The sequence below is a fragment of the Vidua chalybeata genome, chromosome 12 (genome assembly GCF_026979565.1).
Source record: "Vidua chalybeata isolate OUT-0048 chromosome 12, bVidCha1 merged haplotype, whole genome shotgun sequence".
In the NCBI taxonomy this organism is placed as follows: Eukaryota; Metazoa; Chordata; class Aves; order Passeriformes; family Viduidae; genus Vidua; species Vidua chalybeata.
The window spans coordinates 580,184-598,746 of NC_071541.1; the positions used below are offsets into that span (position 1 = coordinate 580,184).

At 52.5% G+C, this 18,563-nt stretch overlaps 1 protein-coding gene across 3 annotated transcripts in view; it reads left to right on the forward strand.

The window, feature by feature from the left end:
- Positions 1–18,563, forward strand: part of SRGAP3 (SLIT-ROBO Rho GTPase activating protein 3) — a 73,400-nt gene that overhangs the window by 21,387 nt on the left and 33,450 nt on the right. For all 3 annotated transcript variants that reach the window (XM_053953580.1, XM_053953581.1, XM_053953579.1), the window contains exons 2-3: positions 10,868–11,060; positions 14,326–14,488. In XM_053953580.1, coding sequence (XP_053809555.1) covers positions 10,868–11,060; positions 14,326–14,488 — 356 coding nt within the window. The remainder of the gene's footprint in view (positions 1–10,867; positions 11,061–14,325; positions 14,489–18,563) is intronic.

The window sequence follows — 18,563 nt, forward strand, 5'->3', positions numbered from 1 at the left end:
TGAAGTCGGGACAAGGAAGGAAAGTGGAAGGCAAGGAAGTTCTGGACATCCCCAGCCATCCCACAGAGAGGCAGAGGATGTCTCTTCTGTATCAGTTTTGGAAGGGCAAAGTGTCAAAATTACACACGAGAGTGATAAATATGACACTGTCAAAACCAAATGTAGTTAAAGCAGCTTCTAAATAAGCCAGGAGCAGTAGTGAGTCAGCAGAGAGGGGCTATAGATACCAGAGCTGATGCAGCAGCTGGGGGGGCCACCAGGGAAGAAGGGAGTGGAGAGGCCCTGGGATGTACCAGGATCCACATGTGTTTTGAGAAGCTGTCAGAGAGAAGAGAACCAGAACTCGTAATTACAAGGTGCTTTCCAGATGCTTAGTGTAGAGTTAGATGGTTGGTTTTCATAGGTTCTCCCTTAGTTGAAGAAAAAACCAGAAGTGGTGACTCAGAGCTGTGCTTCAGTGGCAGCGGGGGCTTGTGCAGGTGTGCGGACACTTCACCTGTGCAACTGCTGTTGCTTGTGCATCTGTATTCCCAGCACTCTGCAGGGAGAGTTCACAGTAAACAAACCTTTAATTTAACAGAGTTCTAAAACAAAGTCTGTGCTGACTGTCTCTGTGTGGTGTTTCTGGGAGATGCAGAAGCAGGGGAGCAGTGCCTGCATGCTGCAGGTCGGTGGTGTGCATGGAAGTGGCATGGTCACAGCCGACATTTCAGAAAGATTAAGGGCAAATTAATGTTCTGATGTGCTTTTGCAATTGAAGATTATCTGGTGATAAAGTCATGAGATGTTTACTTGTGGGGAAGTTTGTGTATGTAATTGCTTCCTTTTACACCTTGGACATCTGCAGCCATGTATTTTTTAAATGAATGGTAGAAACCAGGGGCTGACAGGTTTAATTTTTAATTCCTCTCTACTCTCCCACTCATGTAAGGCTGTGCCCACTGACATGCTCCCCTCTGCTGTCCCCACTTGCCAGAATGATGCAGTGCTTCTTGTGCTTCCATTTAGTCTTTGTTTTCAGTCCTTAGTTTAGGTAGAAATCCATGGCTTTATTTAGAACAGTCCCCACGTCCCCCCTGCTCTCCCTGTCCTCAGATGGGGTGGCAGTGGCATGGTGAGGGTTGCTGGTGGTTCATTCCATGCTTCTGTCTCCTGTGTGTTCTGCTCAAGTCTGAATTTCAGGTGGGCGGGCAGTTCATTACTCTTTCTGCAGCATTTATGCAGATTGCGGTCTGAGCTTATTTTAGAAGAGCAAAAATCAGGAGCAATTAGCAATCTGCTCAGGAAGGAGCTAGGAGAGAGGCAGACACCAGCTCTGTGGCATGCAAAGGACTGGGCTCTTTGCTGAGCTTGGCCAGTGCTGTCCCCTTGGTAGCCCATGGCTTGTACATCAGTGTGGCCTTTGTGGGTAAGCGCTCCTGCTGCCAGCCAGCAGCTGCAACAGAGCCACTGCAGGGGATGATGCAGGAGTTCCTGGTGTGTTGTAGGTGCAAGGTGCAGTCTCACAGGCTCAGGTGAACGCAGGGGGATGTGGCAGCAGTGCTGTACAGGAGAGGCAGATGTGTCCATAGCCCAGGGCTCAAGCATGGCCACCAAGCCCCACCGGGGCATTGCGTGCCCCAGCACATCCCACGGTGCCGCCTCACCCAGAACCCGCGGGCAGCTGAGGTGGGTCAGGCCATGGCACGTGCCAGCTGACCCTGTCGGGGAGACCTGAACAAGGGTTAGGTCTGCCCCTCAGTACCCGTTCACATAAATAAACAAATGCCAGTCTTTATTTGCCCCCCTGCCAGCACCACGCATTACTTCATTTAGGTGACCATTGTTAACCTGGCTGGTATCTCAGCCAAGCTGCGAGCCCCGGACCTTTGCCTTGTATGAAGGGATGTGAATTCAGAGAATTGGAGAACTCTGCACATCAGAGTGGGAGCAGAAGAGAAAGAGTTTTTTTTTTTTTTAAGAAAACAGTGCTTTGACAGAAGGAATGCTGAATGTTTACATCTATAGCTTCTCTTCCATACGCATGTGACACAAGGCAAGCATGGCAGGAGAGTCCTGCAGGAACAGTGCAGCAGCAGCTCTGCTCTGCATACCAAGGAAATCAAGTGAAATATTTGAGGGATTATTTTCTGGAAGTGATGGACACCTGCAGTGACAGCTGATTTTAGCCAGAGCTGTAGCTGCAGGAGCCCTTTCTGTGCTGATAGCACTGCAGGAAAAGCTGTGCACACGGATTGCATTTGTCTGCTGGCTCGCTTCCCCTGGAGCTGCCCAAGTACCTTTAATGCCCTTTCTTATTTCTGGGTGGGAATTTAACATTCCTGTACTACCAGGCTATTTCTGTATTTTCTTTGGTGTTGTTTATCTATAACCATCTGGTTCTGCACCCACTAATAAATGGGATCCTGGGGAAGATGGTGAGAGCAGACAATATGCTTTATGCTGATTTACCCTTCTTTAGAAGGCAGGAGCACAATCACTTTGTACTGAAGAAATGAAGCAAGCGAGGGCGATAATCTCTGCTTTGTGGGTGGCAGCTGCACAACCCAGTGATCCCAATGTAGAACATATTATTAGCCTCAAGCTAAGCTGTCTGCAGTCTGGAACTTGCTCCAGGTCTATAGTAAATGATGAATTCATGAGGAGGTTGTGAAGTACTGGGCTGGATCCTGTCTGGTATGGAAAGCCCTTTGGAGGCAGTCTCCCCACAGCTGCTGGACTCTCCATTGCATGTCTGTTGCCCTCTGAATTTCCATGTGGTCCTTCTGCACTGCTACTGCAGTGAGGTTCTGCAGGTCTTCATTCACCCTGAAACACCCCAAGACTGCTGGTGCTGCTGAGGCTGCGTTTGCAGCCATTGGGGAGGGCTGTGCTGGTTCCTGGGAAGGTGAAATTCCTCCCTACGTTTATGCCTCGTGTCTGCAAGGTCCAGGCTGGCTGGATCCGGGGACAGATGATGCACTTTCATTGGTCACAGCACAGCTTTCCCTTGCTGTTCAGATATTGTGTTTTTTCTGGAAAGGAGGAGGAGTGAAGAGCAGTGTCAGCCTTGGCCTGACGTTTTCCTGATCTCTGAGGCAGAGGCTGTGGAGGAAGCAGCACTGTTGATTCCCTGGCAGCAGCTGAGGCTTTCCTGGTCAGTGCTGGTGAAGGCAGTGAGCAGAGCATCTGCACTTGCCTTTGGCCAGGTCCTTCGTGCTGAAATTGAAAAAGCACAGTGGAGATAGTTAGCCAGGAGGACATGGAAGAACAGCATTTCTGGGGGATGAGGACATGCTCCAAAGGAAGCATGATCAGGCTGCAGGAATGCTCAGGAGGTTTTGGTCTGGAGGCACAGCAGGGAGTGGGTCAGAGCCTGGAGGTGCCCAGGAGGTTTTGGTCTGGGGCACAGCGTGAAGCTGGGCATTGCAGGTACAGGCCTTGGGGAGACAGTTGCCTGGGATATTTTTAGGAACATTAAATCAAACAAATAAAAGAAATTGGGCAACTGCTACTGTTGGACTTGCTGATTCCTACAGGTTCCTCAGTTTGAGTCTACTGCTTTGGAATTTGCTTTTCTTGCCGTTTTCTGTGTCCCTTCAGACTGGGAACAGTTTGTCCTTGAAAGGAAGTTCAGGCCCATCTCCACTGCAGAAGGGCACAGTGGGAAACAGCAATGGCAGAGATGCCCAAGGAAAGACTTGTTTTGTCCTATCTGTAAAAATTAGGTTGTAATCCATCCCTCTTTCTTGAAGATGTTGAGGCTTATAGGATACTTTGAGATGTGAGAAGTTCTTAAAAGGAATTATCCTATATTTTTAATGCATGTAAAGTATTACTCTGGAAGAGAATTGGTTCAGTGGATCCATGAATACACAGATTTTTCAGGCCAGAAGGCACTGCTGGGTAATCTGATCTGAGTGTGTAATATTTGATCCTGTTGGGGCTGTACAGAGGTTGGGGAACTTGCACAGATACAAGGGGCTGGCTCTAGGAACTGTCTGCAAAGCTCCTCTCTCTTAATGGTCTGTGAAATCTTTCCATGCCTGGATTAAGGAATGTGAGGTGCTGAAGTGAACTGTTTAATGATCTTCTCCTTTATTCCATCTCAGTGGCTCAGGGCAGGATTCACATTCTTGTTCAGCTCTTTCTTTTCCAGTTTGAATACATTCTCCTTTGCATCTTAATAGCCCCAAGCCCAGAGCTCCGGTTACATCATTTCAGGGCTTTCAGCTCTGAAAGCCTTTCTCCAGCCGATCCCGGTGCCTCCCATGTGGACAGAAGCGGGATCTGGAGCTCATGCCGGCTGTGCAGGGGGGCAGTCAGAAGAGCTGTTTTCTCTGGGGAAAAAGCCACCATCTGGTTTTGTGAAGCTTCCTTTGCTCTTCTTAAATCATGAACAAATACAAGAGATCTGTTTGGTTCTTTCTTTTTAATGCTTTTTTGCATCCCTTGTATTCCTAACAGGCAAAACCAGAGGAGGCACAAACCCAGCAGAGGCAGCTGTTCCACCTTCCCCCTTCTCTTCCTGTTCCTTGGGAAGCAGCTGGGGACAGAGCTCCCTTGGGCAGAAATGCTGGCTGTGGGGCACAAGGGGTTCCCCAAAAGACACAGGCAGCAAGCAGGGGATTGCCAGGAATCTTGGAATGCCAGAGGTTTGGGGTAGACCTCTTTAAACTTTGGCTTCTTTAATGTAACACCAAAAACCCCAAAGCAAACAAACAAACCCAAATTCAAACCCCGAACAGCAAAACCAACCCCAACCTCCTCCAGGTCTTTTTTTTAATGAGCATTTCTGGGCTCTCACCTTCAATCCTGTAAATTCTCCTTGCCATTGATCAGCATGATCAGTGCAGGGCCACACAGCCAGACAGCAGGATGTAGGGACAGTAAATGAGATTTACTCCCTCAGTGCTGCTCGCAGTCAGACAAAAGTGGCAGCAGATGTGACCAGTTCAGGCTGTGAATTACAAGTGGACAAGTCTCTGTTCCCAAGGAAACGTGGAGGTGCCAGGGGCTGTGGGAAAAGGAGCAGGAGGATGCTGCAGCCCAGGCCAGGGGTGCCCCCCAGGCCAGCCCTCTCACTGGGGCTGGGGTCGGGGTCCCTGTGCCAGGTCCCTGCCAGGACAGGGTGGGCTGGGCACAGACCCGTCTGCTGACATGAGCCTTGAGCCGAAGCAGGCAAGGATAGAGTGAAGCAGAGAGCTGGAGAGGCTCTGGAGCTTTCAGTGCTGGAGGACACAGTGTGGAGCTGTGCTGTGCCTGCTGTGCTCCTGTGCCCTGCTCCTTGCAGGCAGGGGCCATGGAGAGATCCAGGGTGGGGCACTGCCAGCAGGGCCTGCTGTGCTGCTGGCTGTGCTCTGTGCCAGGCAGGAGAAAACATGAAAATTTGCACTTCTGCTGCCTAAATTTAGCCCCCAGAGCTTGTCTGGTCCCAGCGGCGGCTGCTGTGGTAAACCACAACTCCCAAGTGAGGATCAGCCCATCTCCAGCGTCTGACAAGGACGTGGGTCAGTACCTGCCACCAGGCTCCAGCTCTGCCCATGCCTCTCCTCGCAGAGAGGCAGGGAAAAGAACCACTGTGGGTCAGTCTGGCTCATTTCTGTGAGTGGTGCAGAGTGAAACAAGCCAGCTCCCTTGCCAAGTGAGGATTTCTTCTGCACGCAGGTTTGCTTTCTCCTTAGTCTCAGAGAGGTGGGACCGTGGCATCCCTGGACAACGTTGTCCAGGAGATGAGAGAGAACCTGGAGAGCAGCTGCCCAGCTGTTCCCAGAGCCAGGGAGGCTGTGGTTGGCATTGGTGCCTGGTCTGGGCACCCTCTGGCCAGCTCTCTCTTCCCATCTGGCACACATGATGTGTGGTCTGAAGTGCTGTTTCTGTTCTTAAATTGGACATAATTGCAGCACACCATTATATCTGTTCTCACTCTTGACCTGTGGGAAGTTTGGCCTTGAGGCTCAGCTGAAGTTAACAGTAACCACTGTTTGGATTCCTTTGGCTGGTTTTTGGTTCCTTGTGTCCCAGGAGCACGGGCTGTCATGCAGGCAAGTGGAAGGGAGTGTGGAAGGGAGCTGGGTGCTCTGCTTCACCCAAAACTCCTGTTCCCTGCTGTCTCCTCACGAGCCAGGCTGGCTGCTTTCAGATCTGCAGAGACAGTTTTTAAGGGAAATCCGCTGTCAGTAGCTCCTGTGGATTTGGAGTTTCAAAGGACAGGACAAATGCCACTGCCTTGGCAGCAGCAGTGGCCACCATCGTGTGCAAGGACGGGAGAGGGACGGGGACCGCGTGAGGAGCAGCGTGTGGGATCTGCTGCTGCTGTGCCCCTCGGTGGCAGAGCTTTGCCACCTTGTTCTTGTGCTTGCTAAGCTTATTATTAATCAGTTCAAGGCTTCATTGTCACCATATCAGCTGTGATATTTGTTCTTGGACATTGAGGGGCTGTTCTCATCCCTCTGCCCTTTGCATTAGATGAGGGGCTGCTCCAGGGCAGGGGTTTCCCAGGAGAGAAGTCACTGTGTTCAAGATATGATATCTTACACTTTCACTTCCCTCCTGAGTGGTTGCAGTTGTTGCCTCACAGCCCAGCAAGTTGCAGTGTGGGGGCTTGGTGTGGGTATGAGGGAAAACTGGGGCTGTGCACACGAAGTGCTGCAGCACGGGCTGGGGATTACAGACACACTGAAAAAAACTGAAAAATGCCAGTGCCACAGGAGTTGTTTTCATACTGGAGAGAAGTGTTTTCCCCTTTTTTTTTTTTTTTTTTTTTTTTTTTTTTTTTTTTTTAAGCGGGAACACTCATTTCAGATAAAAGACTTGTCTTGTTCTTTGTTTTACCAGATCCGTATCTCTTGTCTTTGTCTAGGCAGTGATGTTACTAATCTCAGGGAAGGAAGAAGAGGGGAGGCTTGGGCAGCTTGGGGCTGCCTGTTTGCTGTCACTGCAGGTCCCCTCCGGGGAGGCTTGGGCAGCTTGGGGCTGTTTGCTGTCACTGCAGGTCCCCTCTGGCAGCTCCACAGGACCTGTGCAGCGGATGGAGGCACCCTGGCATTTCTGTCTGCGGATGCTCCAGGCTGTGGGCCCTGCAGCTCCTTGGCTGTTCGGGCTCAGTGCTGTCACTGCTGGGAGCACAAAGCCTCTCCTGGCCGCAGCCCTCGCAGGAAGGTGGATGCTCCTCTGGCAGCCCACCCCCTGCATCCCTGGGCTGTGCTCCCAGCCCCGTGTTGGGAAGGAAGGGCCAGAGGTGCCGGCAGCGGGAGCGTCCCACGGACACGCGTGGGCTCCGAGGGCGGCCGGTGGGCTCCCAGGGCGGCCTTTGGGCTCCCAGGGCGGCCGGTGGGCTCCCAGGGCGGCCGGTGGGCTCCCAGAGCTGCCCTGCCCGTGTGCCCTGCCCTGAGCCTGGCTCCTTGGCACTGCACACAGCCCTCCTGGGGCTGTGCTGGCATCACCTGCCCGCAGCTGGGCTTTTCCTGCTGGAGCAGCTGCCTGGTGTTCCATGATGGATCCGGGCTCCAGTTGCATTATCTCTGTGTGTGCGTGAGAGCTCTCCCAGGGGAAATGCTGCGTGCTGGTCAAACATGGGATGACAAAGCTCTGGAAAATACATCCAAGGTATTTCTGTTATGAAGAGGGCTGGACTTTTAGGGAAGGCAGCACACGGATACTCCGAAGGGGGCATAAAAACAATTGAGAGTCAAATGGCCTTGTTAGTGTATTCTGTATTTGTATAAGAATTGGATCCTCCCTGAGTCCAGCTTGCTGTGCTATATTTGCAATGGACTATTGGGTCTCATCCCAGTTGTGAGAAAATAATGGCTTTTGTTGCCAAGCATATTTTCTCACTTGTCACAAATCAGTGGGGTGAAGCATATGTTAGAGGAGCGGCTGTCTCCGGCTGCCCGGCGGGAGGATCCCTGACAACACTCTTGTCCTGGATGGATAATTCAGATAGCTCAGCCTCGTGGAGCGGCCGGGGTGGGTGGGCTGCAGCCGGGGCTGCGTGCCGGGCGCTTGGCAGCGGGGCTTTGTCCCGCTCCCCGCGGCAGGGAGGAGCAGCTGTGGCCCAGCGTGTTGCTAGAGAAACCTCTGCTTTTGTCTGCCCCTGTCTGAGCAGCCAGAGCGGGGCTGTGGCCTGGCGGGACTGGGGAGGGTGTTGTGCCAAAACCGGCATCTCCTGGAGGAGGAGGAGGAGGAGGGAGCCGGGGCAGGCTGCGCTGGCTGCAGGCTCCCCGCGCTGGGGCACGCCTGGCTCCCGTGGCCTCTCCTGTTCTCTCTGGGCTCCGGCCTTTGCAAGTCTGAACTACCCCGGATTTTCCACCGCCTGCTTTTCACCCGTGTTTGCCTGTGTAGAATTGGGTTTATTTAATAACCATCCTGAACTTCCCATGTGTTGCCTGTCCATGGTCTCTGCAGGATAGCCTGCTGTCCTTCTGCTGGGCTTGGCTCCCGTGGTGGCTGATGCCAGTGGAGGAGCCAAAGGTAAAGTTCTGGGGTTCGGTGCTGAAGAGAAGATTATCTAACGTGGAAGCATAATTGGCAGTTGGTTGAAGGTTGGAATTCCAGGCCTGTGAATCCCCCCACAATGGACAGGGTGGATGTAGCATGGCAGCAAGCAGTGCAGGAGCTGTCAGAGCTGTCCCTGGGAGTGCTGACGTGGAGCACCGGGCCATGTCCTTCTCTCTGCTGCCACGTCTGTCTTTGCATTGGTGATGCCAGCAGCTTTGCATTTTGTTTTCTACACAAACCCTTCCCATTTAGCATGCAGCAGCAGCCCCTGGGGTCAGTGCCCATCCCCACTGTTGGTGTGATGGCTTGTCACTGCGTGGCTTTAGGGTCACAGGCCCACAGAGCCTGTCCTTTGCCTCTGTGTGCTGGGCTGGCACTGACCTGGCTGAACTCCTGCAAGGAAACCTAGAAGTGTCGAATCAACACGTTACAGGCATAGGAGAAACAAAGAAATTCTGCTGCTAAAGGTCAAAGTGTGCCAGGGACAGAGAGAGCTGGACTCCAGCAAACTGGGAACAGAGAATAAAGACTGAGGCACTGATACCAGTTGTTGTGAAATTGTGTTTGCAATTTAGCATCCTTTCCTGCATTCTTTTAGCAGAGAATTTAACTTTTAAAGGTATCTCTAGCATTCTCAGTGGAGTGGGATTGTCCTTCATTTTGGAGTTTCTACAGCTTGTTGTGAGTGAGGGCTGATGTCCGTATCTCTGTGTGCAGTGGATGCCCAGAGTCCAGGGAAACCCCTGTCTGGGCAGAGGCAGCAGCTGTGCTGAGCACCCCTGCTCTGCCTCACCCATCCTCCTCTGCCAGGGGCCTTGGCTTCTCACCAGTGTCAGCTGAGCAAAGTGAGAAAAGCAGACCTACTTACAAACCTTAGGGAAAGGCAAAGGACATCTTGTGTGCTATGGATGGCTTATGCAGCTCTCAGGAGCGTTAGAGGCTGTTTCTGTAGGTAGACTAAAATGGCCACAAGGGCCATGGCTGGTCTGGGCACTGGCATGAGGGGAGGAAAGTGAAGGGTCTCGAGGTGAGCACATGCAGGAGCTGCCTCACCTCAGCTGTGCCCACCTGCCTTCTGCCAGGGCTGTGTGGTGGTGGGCAGCTGGGGCTGCTCTCCCCTGTCCCCGAGGGATGTGGGAGCAGGGAGGCAGCACATGGACCCCTTCCATCAGCTGACCCCTGCCATTCCAGCTCCTCTGATCCCTCCGCCGTGCAGCTGCCCCCCGCAGCCAGCTCAGCCCAATTGTTCTCAGTTTGAATAGATTTTCCTATGGTCTAGTCTCATTTTTCCTCTCCCTTCAGTTCTGCACACGCCCTCCTGCTGGGCTCCCCGTCCCTCTGGGCAGAGCTCAGCTGCTGCTCCAAGAAGAGTGAGCAGCTCCTGCACTTCACTGAGCTGCAGAAACCCTGCCCGGAGCTGGGAAGAGTTGGGGAGGTATATTTCCATCACATCCTGTGCCACAGGTGCTGTATTGCTTCTCTTGCAGACAGGGCAAGGAGTCTGGCTGTGCCCATGAGCAGCGCTCCCTTCCCACTGCCTGCCTGTCTTGCTGGGATCAGAATCCCCCGTGTGGAGTGTTTGCAGCCCAGGTGGTGGGTTCTGGCAGTGCCAGGGCAGGGCCAGCACTGGGGAGCAGCTCTGTCTGCTGTTCCTGCAGTGCCTGTTCCCTGCAGGACACTGCAGGAGACAGCAGCTGCCCGAGGAGCCCATCCCCACGCTCCACGTGCACCTGCAGGCACTGCTGAGCCCATCTGGGAAAGGTCGCAGGGGGCTGCAGTGTGTCTGTCCCAGTGTCTGAAGGTCCTTGGGGAAAGCAAATAAACATGGAACAGATGAAACCTTTGGTGTTTTTGAGCTGGGATTTGGAGGGTGTGAAAGACTTTTTAAGCCTTTGATCCAAAGCTGGGTTGGATTTGTTGTTAAACCTGGCAGTGCAGGGGGATGGGGTGAGAGAAGGGTGCATGGCAGTGCCAGCTTCCTTAAGGTCAGTGCTGGCCATCTTGAAGGTATTCACATGGACATTTATCAATAAATAAAATGTTAGTTTATATGAGAATACTGTGTGATTTCAGGTAGTACCAGATAGATAGAAGTATGGTTTTCTGGTTTCAAAAGGCAGCTGAAAGCTCTGAGGTTGCTCTCAGTGCTGTGAGACCGTTTGTTTTGACAAAGAATAAGGTTTAATGTGAGGCTGGTCGATGGCACTGCTCTGCTCTCTCTCGGGAAGCAGATCCTTTGGCCTTATTGAGCCCTGAATTCACCCAGGGCTTGGAGGGAGCTCCAGCAGAGCTGTGCTGTTTGCTCTGGGACAAGGCAGGAGAACTCTCCTGGCCAGCGTCTGTAGCTGATGTCTTCTGTTCTTTCTCCCCTCGTGTGTGCCCGCAGAAATCCGAACGCAGCTGGTGGAGCAGTTCAAATGCCTGGAGCAGCAGTCGGAGTCGCGCCTGCAGCTGCTGCAGGACCTGCAGGAGTTCTTCCGCAGGAAGGCCGAGATCGAGCTGGAGTACTCCCGCAGCCTGGAGAAGCTGGCTGAGCGCTTCTCCTCCAAGATCCGCAGCTCCAGGGAGCACCAGTTCAAGTAAGTGTGTGTTCCCGGGGCAAACTGGTGCAAAAGGAGGGGCAGAGGCTGCTGTGGGCACGGGAGGCTGGTCCTGAAGCAGAGTCCATCACGTCAGCAGTGAGCTCGTCTGTCTCATCCCTGTGTGGGGCTCACAGAGGAACTGGACGTGTGTCTTTCCAAGACTTCCACCACAGCATCACTGACCTGTGCTGCGTGAATTACACTTACTGTGCACTTCTTGAGCAATACAATAAAAATAGGAACTGGGGACTAGGAAGGAGTCAAATCCCTTGATTGTTTGAAGGGTCTTGAATTCAGCCACTGATTTAATTGTGCAAATAGTGGTGGGCCTGGTCTGTAGCCCTGGTTTTCATCTGTAGCCCAGTCATCAGCTGTCCAGGTGCTGTGTATTTCATGCAGGCTCACTGGCAGGCTCAGGGTTGGAAGCAGTTTCTGGAAATGGAGTTTACTGCACTTTATTTGTGATAAAGTATGTGCTTTTTCTGTGCTTAGCTGTATGGTGTTGGAGGGAGGCAGATCCTTAGTGGAAATATTGTGAAACAAAGCTTTGAAGTAGGCAACATGAACTGAGTCCTGGGATTGTGTGAGAATCAAACCAGTGATGCAATTGTGAAATTCATGAATATGTAAATATGTGTTTTCAAAAGCAGCTTCTTTTCAGTTTAACCACACTTGTGAGCTTGGCTAAACCAGAAAATATGTGAAAAAAATAGAAAGAAAAACAACCTTGACTCAGAATTTCATTTTGGAGGTGACTGCTCTGTGGTGAGGATACTGGCTTGTGCCATTCTGCGGGCCGGTGACCTCAAGGCCCTGTGGAGGCCACTGCCCATTGCAGCTGGGGCTGGTCCTGCTCCCCGTGTGTGCCAGCCCAGAGGTGTCTGGCTGGGCTCTGCGGGGCCACGCCTGGTGCTCGTGCTGGGGGTGGGCAGCTGCTGTGGGTTGTTGTGTCCCCTGCCACAACCGGCTGTCCTGGCGGGGTCAGGGGCACGGGACCTCACTGGGCAGCAGGGGCTGTGCCTGGCAGGGGCTGTGCCTGGCAGGGGCTGTGCCCAGCAGGAGCTGTGCCCCGTGCCTGGCAGGGGCTGTGCCTGGCAGGGGCTGTGCCCAGCAGGAGCTGTGCCCCGTGCCTAGCAGGATGTGTGCCTGGCAGGATGTGTGCCCTGTGCCCGGCAGGATGTGTGCCCTGTGCCTGGCAGGATGTGTGTCCTGTCCCTGACAGGATGTGTGCCCTGTGCCCAGCAGGATGTGTGTCCTGTCCCTGGCAGGGTCTGTGCCCAGCAGGATGTGTGCCCTGTGCCTGGCAGGGGCTGTGTCCTGTCCCTGACAGGATGTGTGCCCTGTGCCCAGCACAATCTGTGCCCAGCAGGATGTGTGTCCTGTCCCTGACAGGATGTGTGCCCTGTGCCCAGCAGGATGTGTGTCCTGTCCCTGGCAGGGTCTGTGCCCAGCAGGATGTGTGCCCTGTGCCTGGCAGGGGCTGTGTCCTGTCCCTGGCAGGATGTGTGCCCTGTGCCCAGCAGGATGTGTGTCCTGTCCCTGGCAGGGGCTGTGTCCTGTCCCTGGCAGGATGTGTGCCCTGTGCCCAGCAGGATGTGTGCCCCGTGCCTGGCAGAGGCTGTGCCCAGCAGGATGTGTGCCCTGTGCCCGGCAGGATGTGTGTCCTGTCCCTGGCAGGATGTGTGCCCTGTGCCCAGCACAATCCATGCCCTGGGACCATGTGGCAGCACCAGCAGCACGGAGCCAGGTGCTGGTCCTGGCTGCTCTCCCTGCAGCACCTGAGCCCGAGCTCTCCACCTTTGCCTCCCTGGGCCACAGTGTTTGTCCCTGTCTCTTCTTCTGCCAGCGGTCTCTGTGAAAGTCTCTCAGCTGGAGTTGTGCCCTTTGTTCCAGATGAAACTCATGTTGTTCAGTTCAGTGGCCAAAGACTGCAGCTGCTGTTCAGTGCCTTTCACAGAGAGCCTGGGCTTTGCCTGCTTGCTGCCCTTCTCCTCGCCAGCCTCAGGCTCTTCACAGTCTGTTTCTTCCCCTAACCCCTGGTGATTTTTTTTTCCTGTTTCAGCTGCAAGAGCAGTGATTTTTGCTGTTACGTTACTAAATCCTATTTATTCCATATTAGTAAATCCCATTTAATCTGTTTACTCGGTCTCTCTGGTGTGAGGCTTTACTGCTGTCTTATGCCAAGCTCTGCTGATGATGAGTTGCTGTTCAGATCCTCTCTGTCCTTTTGGCATCTGGCTGTCCCGTGTTGGTTGTGTGGTCCTGGGTGCTGCACTGTGCACCAAGGAATTGAAGGAATTGGCCAGTAAGGAGCTCTGGTTCAGAGATGGAGCCCACAGAGGTTCAGGGGAGGTCTGGCCTCACCCATTAGCTCAGGGCAGTATTAGGACTTTGCATGGCTTACACTTCTAGAAGCTGCTGCTGTGCAGTGTCCACAGGTGACGAGTGGTTCTCCACTGTTCTAAAGGACCTGGGCACAAGTGCTGGTGTTGGTGGTGTTAATCGGGTCAGCTTGATTTCGGTGCTCTCTCCTGCTGGGTCCTCACTGTCCGTTCCATGTCCAGAGACTCCCTTAATACATTTTTATCTTCCACACTGCTCTGTACCTGCCCTTACCAGGTTCATCTGCACCACTTCCCCAGCTGCTCATGTGTGTCATTATTCTGATGAGGCTGTGACACTCTCAAAGGAGCCTTCAGTGCTCCTTTGTCCCCATGCAGCTGTGCCCAGCCCTGGCTGTGGCAGTGGCCGTGGCTCTGGTGCAGTTGTTCTGTGTGTGTGTGCAGGGGGTCTGTGGTCTCCACGCTGTCCCCTGCAGCACGCCTGAGTGTGTTCATGTTGTGCACAGACACTCTGAGGTAATGTTGGATGCAGAGCCCTTTCATGAGCACTTTTTAGTGCACTAAAGCCAGCACAGTGTCTCGGGTGGCAAAGGGCCCTTCTGCAGCAGAGTGACAGCGGTATTCATTCTGCGAGTGGAAAAAATGAGCAAAACTCTCTCCCTTTCCAGGGATGCATCTTCTCCTGTGCCATCTTCCAGAGCACCCAGTTTGGGAAGGGGCTGGCTGGGGGCCTGGTGTGGTACAGGTGCTTGTGTGCCCCTGGACATCCCTGCGTGGCAGTGCTGGTACAGCTGGAAGAAGAGATCACGCCCCGAATCCCAGTGACTGTGGGCACAGGAGGGGGCGATGCGCTGACAGCGTTCATCTGGAAGTGTGTGCCTTTTTGACCACTTTGATTTTTCTTTTCCACAATTCTCTAGGAAAGATCAGCACCTCCTGTCCCCTGTGAACTGCTGGTACCTGGTTCTGACGCAGACTCGTCGGGAGAGCCGAGACCACGCCACCCTGAATGACATCTTCATGAACAACGTCATCGTCCGGCTGTCGCAGATCAGCGAGGATGTCATCAGGCTCTTCAAAAAGGTAACCTGGGCAGCCTTGCTTCGTGAGCATCCATCCTGGCATTTTAGTCTAAAATAGAACTGTCTTCAGTGTTGCAGAGCAAATCTTGCAAGGGACTTTCACTAGAAGTCTTTCCAGGTATTATTTATCCTAGAGTTTTAAAGAAACTGAGATCTAGACCTGCCAAGTCTAGAGTGTGAGGTGTGACCTGGTGCTCAAAGTGTCAGTGCCAGAGAAATGAGAGGTGGAAACAGGCTGACTTTTTTTCAAGACTCTTTGGAGGGCTTCAGAGCACAGGTCAGAACAGGCTTGTTGGGTGGAACCTCGCTCAAGAGCAGGATGACAGCTGTGAGGCAGGTACAAGAAAGGAGTCACTGTGTTCCTGAAGGCAAGAGTCATGCCTCAGAAATTCGGTGGAGGTATTTCCAGGAGCCAGAGATCATGTCATTAGCTGGTTGTAGGGCCTTCAGTGGAAAAGGGCCTTAGCTGAAATTCTTGAAGAGCTGTTGAAGAGTAGAGAGGGGTTGTTTTCTGGATTAATGATTAGTTAAAAAGCAGGGAAAAAGGGAAGGAGAGTTCCAGTGCAATTCCTAATAAATTATTTGGAAAAAGCCTGAACAGTAAGATGACAAAATCTGCTGATGATACAGAATTATTAATGATAACCAAATTAAAAAGGAACATCAGAGACATCTGAGAATCACACAGTCAGGTGGACCAGAACTGTTCATTGAAGGTGAGGAGTGTGGTAAGAGCACAAAGAGTCCCAGCAGAGTGGAGGCTCTGTGGCCTTGTCTTCATCAGGGGCAGGCAGCTGGGGACTGTAGTGAGGGAGAAGGCTCATAATCAGGGCTTATCTTGAGATTTCAGCCTGACTGGAGAATAAATTTAATGTGATGTTTTTATGGCCAGTTTCCTCTAGTTTATAGATCTGACCTAGAAATTAAACTGCAAGGTCGGGTTTGTGGTGGCTGATTTGATATGGGATATCATCCCTTTTCCTGTTCTCCTGCCCTCCAGAAATGGAGATACTTGGTAGATGTCAGGTAGTCCAGTTCTCAAAATGTTCCTCCCATTTGCATTTTGCTCTGAACCAGTTTTTGAGATTTATATTTAAACTATGCTTCTGCTTTCCCTGCCCATGTCTGTGGATGGTGTGTCTTGTTTAGAAACACAGGACAAATTAATCCAGCTTGCAAACAAGGACATATATTGAGTGTTTTGAATGTTCTCCTGTTGTGTGTCAATCCTCAGCCAGGACAGGATGGGGAAGTATTTCATCTATTCAGCAGAATTATTTCTTTGTGTTTGGTGTTCTTCCATCTCCCTTCATTTTTGAAATTAAATTTTAACTTCTAGGGCTCAACACTTAAATTCAATAGAAATGGTTGCTCCTTGTTTCTCCCTCCTCCATCTCCTGCCAGGAGAGCTGGTGTGACTCTGCAGCCTGCCAGAGCCAGCACCTGCTTTGCATCCAGAGGAACCCTTACAGCTGTGGGCATCTGTGATTTCATTGTTTGTTCCTTGGACTTACCTGTCCCTGGAAATAATGTTCAGCTAAATCAGAGAAAAGACTTTGTGTCAGCATTTGCCTTTCACATGGACAGGGAGGCTGCTACTTTTGGGCATATTCAGGTTATTTATTTTTCTCAACCTATGGCATGCCTTGTCTGAAGGATTCTGAGTCTGCACTTCCCACCTCACAGCAGTGCTCAGTGGGAACCTGGGGCACCTGTGTGGAAGAAGGAGCATGCTGGTAAATGGATTTTGGAGATCCAGCCTTGCAGCATGTGAAGCTGCTCAGAGGAGGGATCTTTCACTGTGGTGTCCAGTCTGGCTTTGAGTGTGCTGGGTAAAGTGCTCCAAGCCCTCCTCCAGGGGGGCCAGGCTGTGTGAGGCTGCTGGCAGATAACCTGGCTCCAGAAGGGTTAAAGCACCCGCAGTCGTGGTTCAGCTGCTGGCTGTGCTGGAGATTGCTCTTTGATGGTAAATTAGAGTAACATTTTTTTCCAGAAATGTCACTTTGAATTCTTCCCATCTAGCGTTTATTAATGGCCTGTGACACGCTGCAGGGACATAAGGAGCCAGGAGGTTTTGTGTTTCCTGCCTTCATTATGTAAATGTAAACAAGCCCGGGAAGGGCGGGGGGGCTCACGGTACAGGATGAGCACAGCTAAGGAGCAATTGCTCAGCAAGTGGTAATCTGCCTGGAAAGAGGGGTGCTGAGCTGGGGTGCTGAGCTGCTGCTCCCTGGGCTTCCCTGGCTGAGCCTGGCACAGCTGGGGGCACAGGTGGGGGCACCATCGCTGAACGGGCAGTGTGCTTTGTCCCTCTCCACCCAAGTGTCCTCCCCCCTGGCCAGCAGCAGCGGCTCCAGCTTGCCTCCTCTCGTGTCCGGCTGGGAGCCCTTCCAACCCAAACCACTCTGGCATTCTGTGAGGAAAGCAGAAGAAGAAAACTCAGATTTCCCTGGAGCTCCCAGTGTGAGTCACGTTCCCCATGCAGGAGAGGATCGAGGCGAGCTGACGTTGCTAATAGGCAGTGATGAGTGGAGATGCTGAGATGTGTCCCTGTGGCTCACTCTGCTGTCAGGGCGAGTCTGTCACCATGAAACCTCACAGTGTGTCCTGGCACACTCAAACCCAGGGTGAGGGACCCACTGCCAGGCAGGTGCTTGCTCCTGCTAACCTTCTGCTCTGGCAGCAGGAAGGAAGTTTGATGCTTCTTCCAGGTATGGGATACAGGAAATTACACGTTTGAGACAGAGCATTGCTATGTCCAAAATAAGGGTTCTGGGTTATTCCCCAGTGTGGGATTTAATTATGTGCTGCAACAGTGAACTTAATTACAGCCCGTGCTGCTTTGTCCTGGATGGGGGTTGGATGAAGAAGCAGTGTCTGGATCGGAGCTCTTGTCTTTGTCTTTAGAGTAAGTGTTCTCTGTTGCCAGCCATCCATACATCCATTCCCCATACTTTGTCAGCGTGGCAGGAGTTTTAATAAATTGCTAACTTGAAGCCATTGCTGTCTCAGTGAGGAGCTGTGGGTTTCAGGAGGAATGTGAGGCATAAAGGAAGCAGATAAATTGTAGTTTGGGTTTTGTGGATGGTCCCAGGAGCTGGAATGATGTTTGGTGTTGTCTCCTGTCGGTACACAAATATAATTTCTCTGTTGGAGAAAGGGAAGGCAGCAGGCTTGGAGGAGAGACAAGTCCTTCAGCTGCTTGCTTGCCTGTGCTTGAAGGAGGCTCCAGCATCCTCACTCATCCTCACTGCCCTCTTGGACGCTGGGAGACTCCCAGCCACGCCGCAAACCCTTTGCAGCAGGGCCAGGTGTTGGGTTGCTGGCTGTAGGCAGCTGGCTCTTTAACTGAGCTCCCCACCTGTGGTTGCCTGTGCAGGTGTAGCTCACGGAGCAGCACACTGAGCCAGTTTGTGTTGCTCTGTTTTGGAGTCTAAAACTGGCTTTGAAAATTACAGCTTTGTGGTCTTGCCCTGCACCGTGCAGGAAATCCGGGGCAGAGGCAGGAGCTGCAGCTCAGCCTGGGCCACGGCTTCTGCCACCAGCCTGTCCTGTCCTCCTCCCAGGCTTCTGGGGAGTGACTCGTGGCAGCAGGGATGGCTGGGGGGGTACATGTGACTCCTGCAGGCTGTGGGCTCCAAGCCCCCTGTTTGGAGACCTTGACTGTAATAGCTCCTATTGGAATCACAGAATGGCTTAGGTTGGAAAAGCTCTCTGAGACCATCGAGTCCAACCCTTCCCCCAGAACTGCCAAGGCCACCACTAACCCATGTCCCCAAGTGCCACATCCACACAGCTTTTAAATTCCTCCAGGAATGAAGAAGAAATGTTTTCCAAATATTCAACCTAAACCTCCCTGGCACAACTTGAGGCTGTTTTCTCTTGTGCTGTCCCTTGGTCCCTGTCCCCTACTTGGCTGCACCCTCCTGTCAGGGAGCTGTAGAGAGTGAGAAGGTCCCCAGACATCTTTGGGCTGTCTGGGTGGATGCACATGTACCACGGCTCTGTTGTGAATTAGCAAGCCCCAGTGAGATTTTTGAGAGCAATGATGACCATCAGTGTTGGTGGGCAGGGGA